A 22,183-nucleotide genomic window follows, 5' to 3' on the forward strand; every position below is an offset into this window, starting at 1 on the left:
AGGTTCGATTCAATATATGAAATAAATCAGTGGCACTACAACATTTTTAGGTCTTGGCCTCAGATATCTGTTTCATGATCGTCTGTAAATCTAATAGACAAATTATCAGCCTCCCTTGCAAGCCGGTGTCCTCGCGAAGTTTTCCTTCACCGTTCAAGCGAATGTTATATGCGCCCATAGACATAAGGACTATTGGTGCACATCCGGGGATCGAACCTACGACCTCAGAGATGAGAGCCGCAGACACTAAATCAACACTGCTCAAATTCAAAATATGACTAATGAAAAATCTAATGGTGATATACTCAACTACTCAGAATTTGAGGAATTTAGGAACATTTGGATTTTTTTTTTTTAAATTGAACCGCTTGTTTCGTACCATGATAAACTAAAACATAGAATCGCAGGCACAAAAGAAAGATAAATTTGTTTGTGGTGATATTTGAGTTCATAAACTTGATTCTGTGATAATTAAATAAATCTTTAAATTATTTTAAACAATTCGATTGTGTTTTATTTATTAATTAAAAAATTTACTGCAAAATTTCAGTTTTACATTTACGTTAAACGGGATACGTACAATTTTGTTTTCCAAAAATTAATATATTTTTCACCGAACTCGATGGAGGCCGTTTGGCCCCATCTAAGGGGCCCATTAAATCCTAAATATCCCATTAAATCTAGTAGGTCATATCGAAATGTTATTAAAAAAATGAATTTTGAATTATTCTAAAATTTGGACACTTCGATAGAAATAAGTTTAACTAATTAAAATTGTAAAAATTATTAATTACAGATTCGCTTATTTTGTCATAAATTGACGTCTAAATAATAAGACTGCACCATGTCTTGGCACAAATTTTAATATTTTTATACTTGATATGATTACAGTGAAATTGAAACTTTATTCTATTATATTAGGTTTTCGACGTCATGGTATGAACAAGCAATATAGTTCAGTTGTAGGTTCTGAATAAGCTCGCAATAAGAGCTCATGATAGACCCCATAGACTAAAGAATTATGGTATTCGTATTACCATTTTTATATGGAAGATATCACAAAAACACATGCATTACTATATATCTAGACTATACACATGTTTAGTCCAACTTTTATAACGCTGTTAGAACACAGTTTGAAGACACAAGAGAGCGAAAAATGTTTTGTTTAAAAAAATAACTTTAAGATCGAACTTCAGACATTGTCAATATTCAATCACTACAATATTAAAATCTTTTCATAATTGATATTGTTCGTCCAGCTGTAATATTAAATGCATTTTTCCAAATAAACTAAACGGTGGTAAAATCCCTTTCGTTGATTTTGGACTAGACTCAAAATGCAATTAACAAATTTGTGTGTAATTTGGCGAATCAAAAACGGCCTCTCTAAAATAATTGTAATAAATTGCAAATTAAAACTACACTAGACCTGGGTGACGCACTGCGCCAGTTTCTCCATTTCAGTCTGAAGCGTTTGTCTCTTCTCCGTTTCAAGAGATAATTTGTTTGAGAGCTCCTCAATGGCTGCCGTGAATTTGGCGTTTTGTACTTCTATTAGCTTCTCCAGGTTCGTTATCTGAAATAGACACGGCTTCTATCAATAAATATCCAGTATAATAAATCTTTGAAATTTTTCATCTCTTATTTATTGAAGTGAATCTTCTTTAGGCGCATGAGGGTAAAATTTTGACGGAAACATCACGAATGTGCAGCGTTTTTGTCCAAGAAAAGGGAGAGAGCGATTGAGAGAGAGTGAGAAAGGGAGATCGAGAAAAAACACACGCTATTGGTTGATGTATTCGTTTAGATATTGGAACTTTAGATGGCAATTCTAACACATAACGTCTTGTGCAGTAAATAACATTAACGTAGATTTTGTATTTATTTATATTATCATTAGTACGTATACAGTGTGTAAACAGTGTGAATAATATACAAATACATGGAGTGATCATATACTGGTACATGATCATCAGTAATTATTAATTTACGAAGAAGTTTTACGCACGCACATTATTTTAACTATAAATCCTAAAGCAACATGTATGCTCGTTTGTATATTATAAGAAATTTAGTCAAATTTTACACACACATACATCAATTATATTAGATCATAAAAAACTTCAAACAAGCAACCACAACAAAAAAATTACTATAATACTTTTAGTTAAAGATGAAAAATATTGTAAAAGGGCTGGGCAGACAAAATCTTCAATATAACGTATTTTTTTAAATTTTAATACAAATGAACTAATCAATAGTTAGAACTAAAATATCGTACCCTGTTGTTAAGTTGAGCGATCAACGCATCGTTTCCTTCATGCTCCGGTGTTCGTGTGTGTCTCCTTTCCAAAGTGCTAGTTCGCTCAGCGCTGGGGCTGATGCCGCTCGAATTAAGTATGCTTGAACTGAGAAAAGGAAACATTGATCTCTTGATTCTAATAATGATTGCATGATAATCAACGGAATGTATTTTAAATGGTATATATATATATATATATATATTTTGGCATTTGAAACTGAGTCGTCGGGCAATAAATGTCACTGTAAGTATAAATATGCACGCAATGCGACCCGTTATTGATAGTAGCTAAGTACTGCGCGCACGCACTGTGTCTCCTGATTGGTTGTTAGGAGTAAGGGTTGTTGTTTTTATATAAATATAACATTTTTTTTTAGTATTACACTCATTACATTACTCTAAGACTTCGTTACGCAATACTATGAGTATTAGCATGGAGAAATAAAATGGTGAAAATCTTACAAATTAAACCTGTAAGTGCGAGCGAGACAGACAGATAAATATGATTTGGGACCCGAAGCCTCAGTTCATAATGGGTCGTTTAGGGTATCATGGCTTGGTAACCAAATGTATAATAATTAAATAATAAAAAGCGACCATAATATAATAAATAATTTATTAATAAAAAAAATTATTCTATATTATTTGTTGATATCAAATCCAGCAAAAATGGAAAATTAAAAAAGCTAATCCAAAGAAATCTTCGATTCAAAGAGACTCAAATAAATTCTCAAAGAATACATTCACTTAGCGAGAAAATTTAGAGTAGGTTAATTATGTACATCGCGGTTTGAAATTATTTGAAAACGACAGCCATAACGAATAGTAACAAAATATTAAATATTTGTGGGCCTTGATATATGTACTACAAAAGTTAAGTTGAATAACTATTCGACTCGAAACAGCTAAACATACAGTTAGAAATCGCGTCTCTGTGTGTCGTAATTTTATCAGTTAAATCATATGTATCCCGAATTTCTTGTTAAGTCGAAAGCTCGTTAACTCGAATCGAGTCACCGAGATTATCGTTTTAAGTTTTCAGTACTTTGTCCTTGGTTGTATTAAACATAATTTATCAATATTTCTTATTGAATATTATTATTCTGTAAATATTGTAATTTGTTAATTATTTTGTATATTAACATTGAGATATTGTAAACGTATGTCTGGTGCTTATAAATCTCTGTATAGTTTATCAGTTGGAGTCAAATAATCATAATAGTGTCTTCATTTAATTTAATAATAAAAAATTGAAATAATTTTTTTTTTCAATAAGTAATTAAGGTCTAGGCTAACACTCCTTTCCTACACAAGAAAAACTAAAACACGACTCACCTAAAACTAATCCCTTTGTCTTCAACTTCGTTAAAAACGCTGGAAAACCTGCTGATAGTCTCCAATCTCTCCGTTTTCAATTCCGACTTTTCCCTTAACTCTACTTTGTCAGACTTATCGAGCGAGACGTCCAGCGATTTATCTATTGATTTATCAGACTTATCGAGCGATTTGTCCAGGTCCAATCTTGCGGAGGCCAAGGGTGGAGATGGCGCTGGAGGTTTCTTGATTTCGTCGAGCATCGTTGTTAATGTTCGGCCTGAAAGTTTTAATTTTGTACAAAACATTTTTTTTTTCTTCTATATAGACACTTCTCCATTATTTTGTTATTGACTTGGTATCCTTGAAAGATATTCAAAACTAAAAATTTGATATCAATAAATATCTTTAGAGATGTCAAGGGTAAAATAAATAGTGTCTATTCGGATAGCAATGTATATAATCTTCCCGAAAACCCTTCACAAATAATCCCTATTGAGACTGCGACCGCGTCTCCCCACGCGCTGCAGCCCCCATCAAGGACTAGAAGCCCGTCCCCGTACAGCCCTGTATCAGCAGGGCGCGAACTCATACACTACCCGAAGGGGGCATATGCCTCGCACGGGCCAAAGCCTCCCACCCCTTTCGAGGGAGTGTGCAGCAAATACCACACAAATTCACAAATAATGCTCAACTTACTTCAGAACGATGACTTAGATCTTAAATTTTGACTTGAAAATAAAAATCTTTTTACAAATTTTATCGTTCGCCTTATTTTACTATTTGTATGTATAAAAAACGACACTAACTTTATTATAACGCATTATCCAGTTAAATAAAGTTAATTTAAACATAACAAAAAAAATCTACATTCTACATACTTCAAGGTGTCGCTTTTTTGTGACGGCGCGATGTTTACTCTCATCACTCTAACCTAACCTAACACTCCAAAAGAGGTATAACTTTTAAAACTTTAATTCTCTGCTGCATATGTGTTACATTACATAGTTTCTCTATAAATGACTTGTCTAACACAATGACGTCCAATTCGAACTGAACAAAACCTAAATTTATGGACCGAGCTCAAACGAACCAGAACTCGATTTAAGGACCTTCAAGATCCGATTATTTATTTCTCAAAGAAGACGTTCATATATCAAAAGGCAACGCACATGGGCGGCGGTTTTACTTAACATCACGCCTGCCCGTTTGACCCGATCCTAAAATATGATACATACCAGCAGCGGTGGGAGAGGTTAATGGAGGCGGTTTTGATGTTGGCAGATCTGGTGGCGGACTTTCCTTCTTTTCAGTGGTTCTGATTTTCTGTAAGAAATTATTTATTTCTGTTAATAATATAATTCTTTATATTAGTATAATTTGTGAAAAATTAAGACAGTTTTTTTTAGTGGTCCATAGTAGCATAGTTTATATGACGCTTTTTAGAGTAAAAGCCTCCAGCATATTTTTTCAATTTTCTTTTTTTCTGATTTTTCCCAAAACATTGTTCAGATCTAATTGTCTTTGGATGATATGGTAACGTACATAATTTTAATTCTTGCAACGTGAAGCTATACTATGACGAACTTAAATAAGCTTTATAGAATAAATCGTGTGACCTCACTATGAGATCATGCAATAGAGAATAGAATCATCACAATTGTATATTAATTTATTATAACATACCAAGTTATTTTCATTATCAAAATGTCTATACTTTATAAGCTCTTTATTAATTAAGTTAAGTTAAGAATTAAGTTAAGAACTTTGATACGAAATTATAAAATACAATTTCCAGATATAGTGATTCATTTACAAATAATAATAAAATATTTAAAAAGTATTTCCTACATTATTTTTCTCAGACCAAAGTTCTTTAACATTTGATTGAGTAATTGACGTTTACTTTCTAGTAATTATGTATTTTCTATTTGTTATATGAATATTTGTTTTACCGTCTAGAATAGCTTTTGACGTTAATATTTCGAATACAATATTTGTTTTATTTATATAAAAATATTCCTAAATATATATGTCGGAGATCAATGCGATTAATAACTACAATATTGGTGTCACTTTTGTCGTCAATTTTTTTAAATTAATATTTAAAGACGGTCAGTGCGCACGTGCAGAGCGGGCGCCGATCAGAGAGCAACTCAACTGAACGAACGATTCTACGCACTACTGACAAATTGACATTGACACATTGACATCGGACAACGTGTAAGATGTCTATGATATTGCGTGGGGTGTTCCAATAAAACAAATAACATCGTGTGCTTTTATTACATAAACTGTGACATATTAATATATATATATATAGTATTGTCTTTTTTTAACATAGCTTTTACACATTAAGAAAACACTTTTAAAACGGATTGAAGCTATGTATTATCATTATAAACTTATAATTATTTACATAATTTTAAATTTAATTTTTTTCGACGTTTCGCGTCCTTGGTCACGGCGACGGTAATTATAAGTTTAAGAAAAACACATGTGTAAAAGCTATTTTAACAAAAGACAATACAATTATAAATTTATAATAATACATAGCTTCAATACGTTTAATAAGAGTTTTCTTAATATATATATATATATATATATATATTTTTGTAATGGATTATTTTTATATATTAGTTATTAGTAGCCTGCCATCACATTTCGTGGTGGTTTTGTAGAATTAAAAAAAAATATTTTTATATCTGGGTACTAAATTTCTGTATCTGTTTCATGATAATTTGTTAATCTAATAGGCAGGTAGGTGATCAGTCTCCTGTGCCTGACACACGTCGACTTTTCGGGTCTAAGGCAAGCCGGATTTTTCACGATGATTTTCCTTTAAGGTTCGAGCGAATGTTAAAAGCGCACATAGATAAAGTCATTGGTACACAGATGGGAATTGAACCTCGACCTCAGGGATGTGAGTCGCAAGTTGAGGCCGCTAGGCCAACACTTCGTTTTTAAGTAGCATTTTAACCGACTCAAATAAAACCTCAAAGATATTTATGTAATACTTACATCGAAACTAGACTCGGAACTCTCTATGACAGAAATTCGACTGCTAATCGACGATGTGCTCTTTGACATCTCCATGGAGTGTGACGATCTCTTTTCTTCAATACCACAGTCAACAATTCTATAAAAAGGATAAATATACAATTTAGTGTTGCCCTAAATATGTCATTTTAATAAAATACGAAATTGTGACAATTGACACCTGATGGCAATGACGTAACGAATTATTAATTCATAGTATTCATTTGTACTTTTAAAAATCATATAAGCATAAACACAGATATTTTTTTAATATTTTCTACAAGTTTCTTCCAAATATAATTTTATATATAATAAACGAATTTCTCACCTATCTGTACTTGTATGCTGTTTCCTATCCCCTAATCCACCCTTTTTAGCTTGGTTCAACTTCAATTCCGCCATCCAAGGCGCTCTATGTTTCTCCCACTCACGCGCACGCGGCTTAATTTCCGAAGATTTATCTAACGATTTATCCGACGATCTGTCTGAAGATTTGTCTAATGTCTTGTCTGGAGAAGCTAAAAAACAACAACACTAAGCGTTTGTAACTCTACACAAATGCATTATTCAACTAATTAAGGCTTATATGTACACGCTCTAATTGAGGAGTTTATAAAGTTCAGCATCACTATGTTACAAATCATCAAATAAAATCAGTAAATTCTGTAAAAAAGTATCTGGCGAAATTCACATGTCTCTTTTTATCACGGCGTTAAGACAATTTGACAGAAAGAGACGAATAGTACTCGGTTTGATAGGCAAATATACTTATTAGTAAATGTAAAATTAGAAGCTTTTACTGTATACTTTTTGACGTCCATAAGTGTACATTGTGTTATGAATAAATGATTTTTGACTTTGACAATATATTTTTATGAATATAGTTAATAGTTACCTTCATGTCCGTTAGTCAAACCGATTGAGACTGGCGAATCGTCTCTCATTACTTGGCTGGGTGGCCTGCGTCGCGGTGCTTTAACTCTGGAGTTTAGAAAATTATAAAAAAAATAATTACAAAATGTCATTATCATCATATTATATTAGTCTTCTAAAATATGGAATAAATAATAAAACTCGGTTTAAAAAAAAAACAAGATTAGCCTTAGATTATCGTAACGTGATTGTTTTTACAAATAGGCAAGTAGGTGATCTTCTGTGGTACACTCCGTTAACTTTTCCTTAACAGTCTAAAGCTACTGCTTTCCATATGTATGACAAATAATTTTATTATCATGTAACACGTGGCTTTTAGGAATAAATCACTAGGAAATTGTTATCGAAATACAGTAAGTAAATTTTGTTTAAAAATAATTAAAAAATATACCAAATAGTGTTACTTGGGCAACACTAAATCAATAACAAAAAAAAATAATAATAAAAGATGTAACTAAATTATATATAAATTAAACATTTTAAGGAATGTATAATTAGGTTTGTTATGAAAGAGCTGGAATCCCTGATACAAGGGTTCCCAAATCTTACACATTGTAATGAAATTGTACTTAAAATGAATAAATAAACTAGTACAGCATTCCAGTTTGCTCACAATTTTTCCTTCGCTGGGGTTCGATCCCACGATCCCACATTCGCCCAACACAAAATTAAACAGTTATATCAAAAAACAGGTTCAACAAAATATCTTCGTATTTCTATTACCTGCTAGCTCTCGGATCGTTTAGTATCGAATTCCTCTCAATGTGATCAAATGTGTTAGTATTAGCAACTTTACTTGACGACACACCATCCGTTTTATCCCCTTCCACACTACTGTTGCTACTATTCGATATAGAAGTTGATGTTTTCTCACTAAAATTATTAAGAAACTATATTAAAATCATGTGGGACTCGACAGGCGTCGGCACACGTCAATACAAAAATTTCAAATTACCAAAACCATTTCCCAGAACACAAAAATCTTGATTTTTTAAAGTTTGAAATTTTGTATCCAAGACGTTTGTACAGGACAACGTCTTTAAGATCCGCTAGTTAATTATATACGGAGGCATTATAATCCAAGATAGTATTTGGATTATTGGATTGGATTGGATTTGGATACTATTTTCAAATTAGGTTAAAATTTTGTTATATTATCTCTGTGTCATGAACTATATGTGATGTTGTGTTGAATCAATTAACTTCTTAAAACACGAAAAAAATATGCATGTTCTCTGTTAAATATTTCTGTCTTAAGGAGCCTTGGTGGACCAATGAAAAATCTAATTCGTATTCAAAATGAAAAATGGGAAAAAATAAGTTTATGTTTGTAAGAGCACTGTGACAAACGTATTTTGTACTCAAAAGGGCAAATATTCGTATATGAATCACATTGGTATATGAATACGAATATGAAAGCATACAAAATTGTGCTGAAAATTAGGCGATTTCTATTCAAACATAATAATCTATTGTCTTTGAATTGCGCGAGCACTACACATTTATATATTTATAACATATCGCGTGTTTTTATTAATAATAAAAAATAAATACATATAAAAAGTCATGAAAGTATGATATGTTTACAAGCGAATACCAAAAAAAAAATTAAAAACTCCTCACCTCTTATCCGAAGAAGACATCATTTTGTTCTTAAGTCCACTAAACAGTCCTGTTACAGCGGATGTTGGGGTTGGGCTTTTCTTCACCGGAACTGGCGGTTTCCTTACCTAAACGTATATTAACTCATAAGTATTTCAATATTTATATTGTCATCTGTTTTATTTACAAAAACATTATTACATTGCAAATACCAAATATCCCATAAAGGTATATTTAAAAGCAATACCTGTCCATCCGGAGCATCGGTAACACATTCACTATGTATCATCTTCTCCGAGTCGCTTTTGCTTGTGTGCGTGACTGTACTTTGTGTGCTGCTCTCCTTACTGATCGTGTTTTCTTTGTGCATGCTGAAAAAAAACAAACACCGTATAAATAAAAACGTGAATTGAAACGAAAGTTGCTAAGCTTCAAGCTCGAAGACGGTTTGACGATTTGAAATAATTTTTATTTATTTATTTTAACAAATTTAGTTTTATTTTAGGTTTGTATTCCGTAAAAGCTAACAATCTCGATGAGGTTGCATAACAGAATGTTCCATATGTTGGTATGTAGTAACTAAAATATGTATGTATGTAAATAATATATGTATGCTAAATAAAAAAAAACATATTAGAGCCGAATTAATAAAATCGAAGTTTGTTAAATATTTGGAAAACGAAACACACGAATATTTAGTTTGTACGAGTATGTATGAAACAGACACATTTATTTAGTTTATTCATTGATTATTTGAGACATCCAGCCTTCTAGTAAACCCAGTCTTTTAATTCGTCGACGAGTAAGTCAATTAACAAAAACAAATCTCTATTGAGACTGTTAAACAAATGCACTATAACAACCTTTAAAACACAACCAAACTTAGAAATCAATTAATTTCTACCACTAAAATATATATATCTAATTACAAAATTCACTTTTTGATTTTTATAACAGACGACAATACCATCACTTTTTGATTTCAAATGCTAGGTGACAGAAAAGCTATAAAATATCACTAAATGCGTTTAATCAAATCATTAACGCAAATGATGTCATTAAAGTGATTGAATTAAGTGAGTGAATCATTATAACAATAATAATGATACGATGATAATCATTAGATAAAAAATTAAGTCATAAATAAGCTTACCTATGTTGTGCGACTATAAACATTTTAGTAAATGTTCTTAAAAGTAAATAAATCTAAGCTATTCTTGGATACAAGCAATTGGATGTTTTTTTATGCAATAAAGTTATCAAACGGGAGCGCGACTTTCCATGAACTACAATCTAGCCTATACAATAATTATGTCTAATAAGCAACAACTAGTTAATAACTTAAACTAAGGTAAGGTTTATTAACAGTCTTAGTGTTTAATATGTTTTGACACTACACTACGTTCGTGTGTCCTCACTACACTAGGTTTATTGACTCAAAAGGTTTAGTTCTCTTATTATAAAATTAATTTATATACATTATTTTATTCAACTTTTTCAAAAGAAAAATATATACGTCTTGTAAACGAGAAATAGCACGAGAAAATGAAAATCTTAATTTTTATTAAAATGTCAGTGCATAAATAATATACTATAAAAGAGTTTTGCAAAAGTGCCGTGGACCAGGTAAAAAATGTAAAAGGAAAAGCGAAAATATTGCGTTTGTCATTGATTTGATTCGACAAAGTCAAATGACCGACACGCGACACCTGTCTCACAGTATGTCCAATGACAAACAAGACCTTCGCTTTCATAGTCTCCTAGTAGAAAATATATTAATACAAATTATCTTCCAAAACAAAAATAAATTGTCAATCTTATTAGCCTAAACTAGAAATGATTCTCACCTTAGCTTAGTTGTGGTGAGTTCTTTGATTGACGATGTTTTCTCCGAGTACTTATTGAGCACTGGGTATATTGAATTGGAGCCCTTCGACGGTGGCCGGTCTGGCTTCTTCTCCTCGACATCTTGTGCAACTGTTAAAAAAGTTTAGAGTTAACTGTAATAAAACTGAAATCTAGTTTAGAAAATCTAGACTTAGCCAAGAAAGCCTTTATATTCCGAAACTCTGTGATCTTTAATATATCATCTTTATCTCGAAGTTCAGTATGCCTCTTGGCAAAGGCCTCCTCAAACCCTTCCCACTGTTCTCTATCCTTTACGACTCTTCTCCAGTACGGAAACGTAGACGGAAATCGAAGAAGAGGCCGACAACAATGCAAAAGATGGCAGAACGAACTCAAACTAACAGCAGGGTCGAAAGCTGTTACTTCCTGCTGCTGCTGTTGCCTTTTCCTGAAGGCAGACTATGGATCTTCACTCGCTACAGTCCAAATATACCTCTTTCGCTTCATATACTTCCATGCCATCATCGAATTTCACCATAAAGAGTGATTAAATTTTTTAACCTAACGGTCCCTTCTGGTATATGCTGTTTTAATGACATATTTGTACTTTATTTAAATTACCGACTCTTTATAAATTAGTGTAATTCTTTAGTTTACATTTTAATTTGATATAAATTACATTTTTATAAGGAATAAGAAAATATAATATTTGTAATTAGTAATTAAGGAAAAGGAAAAGACAATGTGTGACAATGTTTCGGGTATTCATTTTGGGTGAGTTTAATTAATGAAGGCCAATTTGCCACGCAATATTTTTATAACCTTATTACACGAAACCCATTCATACACACGTTGTTTGACAATAAACAAAGTTCAAAATACTTTTTAGTAAAAATAATAATCCAGTAGCCATTATTTTTTTATATAATATGGCAGACGAGCCTACTGAACATATACAGCATGCAGCTACTACCGCTGCCCATGGACACCAAATCTAGAGTCCCTTTATGGCCTCACATTTCTGCATAATAAGTTTCATCATATCTTTAGCGAGCAATCCTTCGAATGTCGAATTTTGACGACTTAAACGTGCCGAATGCCTGACAACTATGGCTACCATAAAGAATTGGTATTCTTCACATCTAACACAGGAGTTCTAAAAGCTAATACTAGGTAATAGTTATAGGTAGGATGAATAAGAACTAACTGAGTGCATATTAGAGCTGGCTTAAAAATTTCGGTAGACGAGTTTAGCCATCCCCTATTAATGGACCACCTAAACACAAAAACAATTTTAATATTAATATAATAATTTTCTTTATAATATAAATATTAAAAAATAGTTTGTCAATATTCCGTAAAATCTTACACGTGAATCACTAAGCCGTTCGAAATGGCATAATCGAAAATAACCTTGGCAAAGTATATTTTCCTTCTCCTACGCAACAAATAATATAAAATTTTTAAATAAAATTGTTATTAATGTTATAATCAATGAGTTGGTGCTGATAAGACGCATCTTACAGTGATCTGGGCACGTCCTACATTATGTAAATTCAAACATTGCATAACTTTGTAACATTTTATTTGGAAGGTCTTTGAAGTGGCCTTTGCGAAATTCTAAAACCACAATATCCACGAGCCAATTATAGCATTTCTAATTACTATTTTAAAATATTAGGATTTCACTATAGTTTATTTATTGGAAGTACATAAATCATCACATATAATTAAAAGCAAATGTATTAAGTTATTTCTGAACGATTTAGAACAATAAGAGAAAAGGCACCTGATTAAATTATAAACAAACATTTGCAATGCAATTAATCCGTATGGGAATATAGATTTTATGTCGCAGTTTCTAAAGTATAGAATATACTTTTAAATCGATAGCGCACGAATACAATAAAAATAGATAACCAGACCTGTGTTTTGTTTCGGTGCTAATAATAAAAACAAACGACTGTTTCATTACTTCATACTTTAGTAAAATTTTCTATAAACTAAAATTTCATTAAATTATCTGTAGACGCAAAAAAGTTTGTATTAAGAACAACATATATTTAATGTTATATTTTAAATTAAATAAAGTAATTTTTTAAACTGACATTAACGAGCTCTATTGTATTACGATATAAACAATTAAACGTTTAACATATAACACAAAACAACGAAAAACCAATCAACGCGATTTTAGCGCTAAATTTCCATAGCTAAGGCGCAGAATCCAACACGAAGATCAACAAAACATAACTCACTGGCAATGCCCATATCGAGACCACTACACAACACAAACGTGCTCACTACTCGAGTGTCCGTCACGATGAGGTAATGCAATCACGACAGCCGTAACCTTCACAACAAATGTCAATAGTGGGCGACAAGTAAACATTCACTTAGGATCGGGACTTTGACCCAAAAATCAGGACTTTAGTGAGATTTTCTTGATTGATTTCGACGGATTAACAGAAGTCGTGACAGACTACTGTACTACTTATGTAATTAGTAGTATTCGCTTTAATTGAGGACGTTTTTCTATTCATCTCTATTTTTTTTTAAATTAAAATTTGCCTTTTAGTCATAGTCTTATATCGCGTTGATTGCAGTTCATTCGGCCCAAACTCGATTTTGTAAATAAATTTATATCGTTTTAAAATAGAATTGCTCTTTAGAAAAACTAAGTTGAATCGTGTTAGATTCTTGTCGGAAATTTTTTACTTGAAATCTTATACTTATTAAATACGTAACATTTAAGTTTCGACTCTTTCGATCTTTCAACGACATCACGATTATAACATTTGCAAATGCCATCCTCCCAAAACACTTATTTTTATGTACTGAAACTCTTTTAATGTGTTCTACAAACAGAACTAAATACTGACGTTGAAGCCACGAGATGGTGTAATGTCCCCCGAGTATATGTATATGTCGCAGATTCAACGCGATTAATAATTGCAAAATTGGTGTTACTACCGTCGTCCGACATTATAACACAGTCAGTGCGCACGTCCGGCGCAGGCGACGTTCGAAACTCAAGTGACTAAAGAATTCACTTACTGCCACGAAACAGTCGCGCCACTGACATTTGGTAGATCACACAGACTAGGTATTGTCAATTGTCAACGTTGACAGTCTACCTTTCCTTACCACACCGCATTCTACGACTAACTTCAGAGTGGCGGGAATTTTAAAATATTCATTCTCCGACATATATATGTAATTTACCAGCCATATGCGATCTACAATAATGATGAAATTAAATTTTTCTCATTATATAGTATAATTTATTATTATAAGTCACCGTTCTAATGCTAAAAACTGTACCAACAATCCAGTCGCTTACTGTGGCGATATTTGTTCGTCGCTTTGACTTTGTGCGATGTTCTTTTGTTTCCTTCATTAGTATGTAAAATCAATAATATTTACTTCTAAGCGATATCTCAAGATATAATAATTTACACAAGGCTCGGCGTTTATCGGCTTGTTTAACAAAACAAATGTTATACGAACACGCGTAAAGTATACAATAACTGTAAGGAAACCGTTCAGTAATTCAGTAATTACAAGCAACTAGCTTAATTCGCTGATCAATTAACAGCCTAGTCGTACTAAACAGCGCTGTTCAACTAGCGGCCTGAATGATATTCAGCCATTTGATTAAACGGCTAGGCAAATGACTTGAATCGATGACGTTACATTACTTTATTATTTTATAACACTCCTGTTTATTTCACTTTAGTTCCAGATTCTGGCACCTACTCCAAACTGGCAGTTAAGCAACAAATTTGATGTGTTCTAAAGTTTAATGTCATTAGTATGGAAGAGTGAGTAAGCCTATAAACACTTATAAGTTACATGTCAGATATTTCAGCTTTTTCATTTCTGTCACATGATCCGTATTACTAAACTATTACTACTACTAACTATAGGTCTATTTTCTGTCGTGACGTCACCCCACAAATCATCAGTTAAGTGACGTAAAAACCTATTGATTCGAAACGGAGCAGATTTTCATTATAGAAATAAATAGTTGTTTTTCGTTTCACAATTTCTTATTCAATGGCGAATGTTCTTTACATTTAAGTTTTGTCACGAAGGTATTTCAAAAATTAGTTTTTTTTTTTTTCAATTTCAACGTATAACAATAATAAATATATTATAGTAGACAACGAAATATGCCTGTTGTTTGCATATACATAGATTTAGATATATAAAAAAACTATCCAGAAAACAATTGTAATTATGGTACAGAATAGACATTCGTTACGCATAAAATTCACACGAAAGGGGTTTTTTTTTAAAACAAGTCTGTCCTTACAGTTTCATATAACAAATGGCCAATTCAATGGGTGCACAGTACAGATATTTGTATTATTTACGAATGCTTTATGTACATTTTGCATTTTACAATATCCATGGTATCTTTTGTGTTTCAACAAACACAGATTAAAATCACAACAACAGATATTTTTGAATTTAACTATGTTTTTTGCTTATGTTTATTTATCTTAAAAAGCCAACAGATTACCGATTATTTTGTTTGTCAGTAGACTCTCTGTTTTATACATTATGACGTTAATGTGACGTGAAATTCTTAAAAGACCGGCAGGGCTTCTTATCCCCTAGATCCTTTTAATATAATATACGGAGAAAAGATGGCAGAAGACCATCGTAAATCGTCATCGTAATTGTATGTTTTTTTGACGGTTACTGTCTAAAAAAATTCATATATTCAATACCAGTTCTCTAAAAAATCCTAGCCACGTAAAAAAACACGCTTAAAGGTTAAGAAAACACTTTTTAAACGGATTGAAGCTTTATAATATTATTATAAACTTATAATTATTTACATATTTTTTCCGACGTCACCGTGACCACGCACGCTGTAAAGCACGCGAAACGTCGGAAAAAATTAAAATTGTAAATAATTATACGTTTATAATAATAATACACAGCTACAATCCGTTTAAAAAGTCTTTTCTTAATGTGTTAAAGCTATGTTAACAAAAGACAATGCTTAAAGGTACTCACCAGCAGGCAACAGTTGCACAAAGTTATCAGGGAACAGGCCGACGCGGCCGTTAATTTCGCCACGCCACCAACCGCGATCCGGTGCGTCCTTAGACACGATCGTAACGACATCACCATCCGCTAACGTCAATTCGTCTTCATTCACGGCAGTGTACGGAAACAGTACTCGGCATTGTTCTTTTACTGTATAACAAGATGTGTTACAATGTTTGGGACTGTATCTGTATACACACATAGTTGATCAGCCTAACAGATGCAAGTGTAAGACATGCTGGTTTCCTATTTAATACGCAGTAATTCCAGTCATGGTGGGACGAGCGTAAAATAATAATTACGAGTGCTAGTTCACTGTTTTAAACCCGAAAGACAGAAATTAATTCGAAAACTATCGTCAAATGCAAACCGTACGTCAATTATGCTCAATATTCTTTTTCCGCTATGTACATATATTCAGTCAACTGAAAGGCGTTTAATATATTTGGTGGATTATTTTTGAAGCAAAGGGTCATCTTTAATTTTACAACACCAATATCGTTTAACACGTAGATAATAGTTAAGAAAACAGTAAAAAAAATTATTATTTAAAACTTTTTTCAAGCTCTTATTTCCCTATGGATTAAAGCAAGACAGCGCTATATATTTTTTTAATTCTTTACATTTTAAAGGATAAAAGACGTAAAATTTATTAAAACTATATACAGTCAAAACCGTTTACGACGACGTCGGTTAGGAAAACATACCGGTTATATTGACCAAAAACAAAGATCCCGGCTAAATTATATGTTTTAGGTAGGTTCTTATAAACAACGTCATGTGTTACGACTATCGGTTAGTCCTTTCGACCCTTCGATGTCATTATAACAGATTTTGACTGTAGTTACAATTTATATCAGAAAATTAATTATACAACAATTAAATACAACTAATTGCAGCTAATTATTTATAGGCAACCTATCGCTAATCCATTGCATACTCCCTCAACATTCATTTAAAATTAATTTCATCAATAGAGATAACTGAAGAATACAGATAAGAGCAATGGGATACTAATACGATGGAATCGAGACTTAGACTCTGGGTTCTATTCTTATATATAAACTCTTGTATTTAATTGTTTATTTTCCTTTCATATATGTTGTAAAAACACAGGAGTCTCACCTGGTGTTAGGTGGTGTTAATGCAATTACATACAGATTTTATATGCAATTTTGCGTTAACTACGTTTAACACAATATTGAATTTAAAATGTTGATAAAACATATATTTGAAGAAATTCTATATAGCGACTCCTGCCACTATTAATAAGTGATAATAACGTTAAAGGTACACTGCCACAGGGACCAAACTTTTTAAATTTATTTTTATTATTACTATGTAGGTTAAGAAAACTGAAAATACATACTGTATATTAGATTATATAAATTTGAATTATTTAATAGTAATAATAGATATCGCAATCAATCGACTGCCTGAAGTCTGACATGAATACAAGTTCAATTTTAACTGAGATGATATTAAGAAAAATACTTTTTGAACGGATTGAACGTATTATTATTAAAAACTTATAATTATTTACATAATTCTAAATTGTATTTAATTTCCGACGTTTTGCGTGCTTTTCAGCGTGCGTGGTCACCGTGATCAAGTTTTTAATAATAATACATAGCTTCAATCCGTTCAAAAAGTGTTTTTCTTCATGTGTAACAACTATGTCAACAACAGACAATACTATGAGATGATATTATCAAACCCATGAATTCTAGCAATGACTAAAATTTATAAATGACTATTATTTACATTTGGGCTCCATATTTTTACCGAGAATTCACTAATTTAAACTAACAAATTTTATGGCTCATGAATAGATAGAGGATTGTTCATAAGTTGTTTGAAAACATTACTCTCCTGATAATAATAATACTTTGATGTCAGTCATCGTTAATCATATGAAAGGCCGGCAAAGCACTTGCGAGCCTTCTATCAATGTGAATTACGACGACATTGTTTAGAACAACATACTGTTTATATTGAACAAAATCAAAGGTCCCGGCTGAATTCTATGAATTAGGAAAGGAATTACTTAACATCTGGTGAGCCGGCCGTTTGCCTCCTATTAAACAAAAATGTTTTTATTCCAAAAAACCTCTTTAAAGACAATTGAAGGGCCCTTAGAGGTCGCCATGCACTAACTAGGTCATCAAATAAGTATCTCTCCAACCGGAAAATAAACTTTGGCTCAAACTGTTGCCCTAATGGAACATGACTGATTGACTGAACTTACCAGGTTTGGGTGGTAGGGCGGGCGCGGGTTCGACGGGGGCAGGCTGTTGGGCAGCGTTGGGGGGGTCGAGCATTACCACGAAGTTGGAAGGGAATACTCCTACGCGACCCGCACGACGACCCTGCCACCACCCTTCTTCTACCTACAAACAAAATACCGCGATTTATATTAATTTAACTATTAGATTATCACGTGTTACACAATTTCTTTTATTATTTGGTTTATAGAACAAACTGGCAGGAAAAAACTCACTTAATGTTAAGAGAATTACCTCACAATATAAGTTTATATAACATATTAATATGAAATATGAGAAATGTGATTTGACCATAACAACTATGTACCGATAGCGAGTTAGCTTCATCGATGTTCAGGACGCTTCCAACCCTTTTTATACTAATAAAATACATCTATAATTGTTTAACGTAACAAAACACCTTATGCACAGAATATAAAAAAAAACATAGTTGAAACAAAGTACTGTCTGTGATCCGCTCACGCCAAAAACAAAGGGGACATTTGTATAGAAATATGAGGTCACATTCGTTAATGTCGTACATAAATTTACATTGGGAGAGTATAATTGCAGTCTCAGTAAATTCTACTATACATACCTCTCCGAGTACTTCAAGCACGTCACCAACACAGAGCGGTAACTCGTCAGGGTTGGCAGGCAAATAGCTGAATACAGCCCGGCAACGCCCTTGCACCGTGTTAGGCCTGAAAAGACGAGCCTTTCTAGAATAATGAACCTTATTACAACATAAACACTTATATTTCTATGCGTTGTCTCAATACAATATGGGAACATCGACAAACAAAATATAGTAATTTTTGGTTAGTGCAGATTTATTTTACAATCATTATAGAGTTAATATTTCTTCAGAGATAATACTAACAAGACTGTTATTATTTAAACTTATGTTATTTTATAAAGTAGAAAGAGCACTGTTAATGGTTAATCTCAGTTTAAGTTTATCTAAATTAATCCTTTTCCGTAACGTATTTGAACCACGAAGTCGAAGTATATATTTTCACCGCACACAAGTATCGACATACTTAAAACCTAACTTATCTACCCTACAGAGCAGTGTCGGCCTAGTGGCTTTAGGGGGCGACTCTCATCCCTGAGGTAGTAGGTTTGAGCCCCGGCTTTGGGACGAACGGACTTTCTTTCTATGTGCGCATTTAACATTCGCTCAAACGGTGAAGAAAAACATCGCGAGGAAACCGACTTGCCTTACACTCAAAAAGTCGACGGCGTGCGTCAGGCACAGAAGGCTGATCACCTACTTGCCTATTACATATAGATCTGACCCATACCTAAAAAGGTTGTAGTGCTATTGATTGATTTCAACACCTACTTGTCTATAAAACTGATTCAGAAAGGGGGGACCGAGGATCCTGAGGCCACTAGTTTATATAAATGAATGACTATTGAGTACACTTTTTCAATTGAGATTTTAAAATACGCTTGTAAATGCCACACACCAAAAAAAACAACACTTTCATTAATAACTTTCAAATTCATGATAAATTAAAAACGGAACACACACACACCTTTTTACAACACTGTTACCAATTTTCGTAAAAATAAAAACACACTGAAGTCTGGTAAAACATTGACGGAAGTTATCAGTCGTTATCATTAGTGATTACTGATTAGATAGCACAGTGATTAAAAGGCAACGATTAAGAAATAGACTTTATAAAAGAAATTGTTAACTTAATTATTCCTCATTTGTAATTGACATTGCTTGTTAGTTTTTAATTATTATATCACATAATCTGGGGTTATCTACTGAAGTAAGAGACATTTTTGTCCTCCTCCAAGCTAGATTCTTTATAATGATAGATTTTATATAACTACGAAAATGAATAATATGCTTAAGTGGAAATTATTCTCCATTCAATAGACGTATCTTCGCACATATCACAGAGGCTACATTTAGTGCAAAATGTGTGCAATGTCTCTGCTACTAAGCATTAGTTAGTATTCCTATAAAATTTTATGCACTGAATACAAAATTATTTTTACACCTAGATATACATATTACTAATGGGTAAAATCCAGGGTAAACAACGTATTAATAAGAGAAGTAAGAAATCATGTCTTCGCAACGTAATTGAGTGGATTAGTGGGTATTGCAACTGTGGAAGATTTGCTGCATCTGGTACAGGACAAGACACACTTCCAGAGACTGACAGCCATCCTCCAGTAATTAAGAGGCTCTATAAGAAGAACATCAACTAACATGACCTTTGGATACCAATTTAAATTATACTTCCTTATATGTATAAAATATTACTTACCACAAGTGCTGAAAAGCTAATATTTATATTTTGAAGCAGGAAAAATTTATAACTCAATAGTAATACATATTTTCTAGAAGCCAACGAATTTTATAGAAATCAAGCTAAACGCTTTTTTGATAAAAAAAACTTCCTAATGACTTGCTAGCTAATTGTTATTTAATTGCTAGAAACAATAAGAATAGATTCATAGGCAGTTATTATGTATGGTAAATCAAATAGAAAATCAATATAACATAAAATATTTATAAATTTAGGACCTGTAAGGAGTAAAAAAATTACCTATTAGTTGCATGTTCTTGTAGTACGGTCACAAAATTATCAGGGAACATGCCTCTCCTGCCTCTAAGTTCACCGCGCCACCAGCCACCAGGCAACCGCTCTATATCCTTCAAGACATCACCTGGTCTTATGGTCAGCTCATCTGCCTCAGATGCATCATATGTATAGTTCACCACACAGGATACTACAAAAGTGATACCTAATTATTATGTAGTTGTAATTTATAAAAATAATGTTTTGTTTCTATATCTACAACTTTACAGGAATTCATCATATGATTCAGTTGCTAAGAATAAAATTCAAATAGTGGTTTTTAAGTGTTGTAAGTGTGATACTTAAGTATAATTTTCTCTCAAGTTAACCTTTAATAAAACCTAAAAGTATTTTTTTATCAATACAAAGTATTATAAGTATATTGAAATTATGTATGATTTTGATTATGTGACAATCAAAATCTAATCATATAGCATTAGTATAATAAATTAAAATGACTTTTCTATACATTCCACCTATTGTTACAAGAGGCCTATACACAAAGCTGGATTATGATATGATAGTAGATATGAAGTATCAGTTTGTTTACAAATATTAGTATTTTTTAAATGCAATAGAAGTATACAAAGTTCACAATGAAAGTTATTACAAGTAGTGAGGCAAATTCATTACATTAATTTGCTTGAATGGGTAGCCCTATGTAACCTTATGTGTTTTGTTTATTAGCTTGTACATGACATCACAAATCACAATCCCAGAAATGACTCATAACTTGGCAATATTCAAGGCAAATATGTCTGTGTTTACTACAAGATATGTATCTTAATCAAGATATTATTTTCTACACTACTACAGGTGTTCTACAAAATAAAAATCTGTCAAATTCGAACATTTTTGGTTAGTATGGGAAATAAAAGGACTGTACTACTACGGCCGAAACAGTGTCGCAAGAACAGTTATTCATACACAAACAACATAAGCTTACAAATTCATTACTCACCTTTTTGACTTGAATTTGTCTCCATTTCTTAATTAAACAGAAACATCACAATGTCACAACATTTTCACTAACATCACAATTGCAAGAGATCGAAGCGTTTACAATTAATTACTCGACGAACATTAAACAATAATAATTATTCAGATTGAGACTACAAAATGTTCGCGATCGCGATTCGACGTCAAATGAAATGTTATTTGACAAAATGGCAGAATGACAGCCATTTCTCACAGATGTCAAA

At 32.3% G+C, this 22,183-nt stretch overlaps 1 protein-coding gene across 2 annotated transcripts; it reads right to left on the bottom strand.

The window, feature by feature from the left end:
* Window positions 1-883: 883 nt before the first annotated feature.
* Window positions 884-22,116, bottom strand: LOC123719197 (CD2-associated protein-like). Of its 2 annotated transcripts, none has more exons than XM_045676174.1 (16): window positions 21,943-22,116; window positions 20,949-21,132; window positions 18,968-19,073; window positions 18,354-18,495; window positions 16,073-16,255; window positions 11,041-11,170; window positions 9,441-9,564; window positions 9,215-9,321; window positions 8,315-8,464; window positions 7,554-7,639; window positions 6,987-7,176; window positions 6,641-6,758; window positions 4,858-4,945; window positions 3,641-3,899; window positions 2,285-2,411; window positions 884-1,579 (listed from the first exon to the last, which is right to left on the bottom strand). In XM_045676174.1, exons 1-16 carry the CDS (start codon window positions 21,965-21,967, stop codon window positions 1,427-1,429), a joined length of 2,172 nt encoding a protein of 723 aa, XP_045532130.1. In that variant the 5' UTR covers window positions 21,968-22,116; the 3' UTR covers window positions 884-1,426. The 2 variants fall into 2 exon arrangements, with proteins under 2 accessions (XP_045532130.1, XP_045532121.1); XM_045676165.1 differs by having other exon boundaries at window positions 20,949-21,147.
* Between the last annotated feature and the right edge of the window lie 67 nt (window positions 22,117-22,183).

Source organism: Pieris brassicae, chromosome 1 (assembly GCF_905147105.1).
Source record: "Pieris brassicae chromosome 1, ilPieBrab1.1, whole genome shotgun sequence".
Taxonomy (NCBI): domain Eukaryota; kingdom Metazoa; phylum Arthropoda; class Insecta; order Lepidoptera; family Pieridae; genus Pieris; species Pieris brassicae.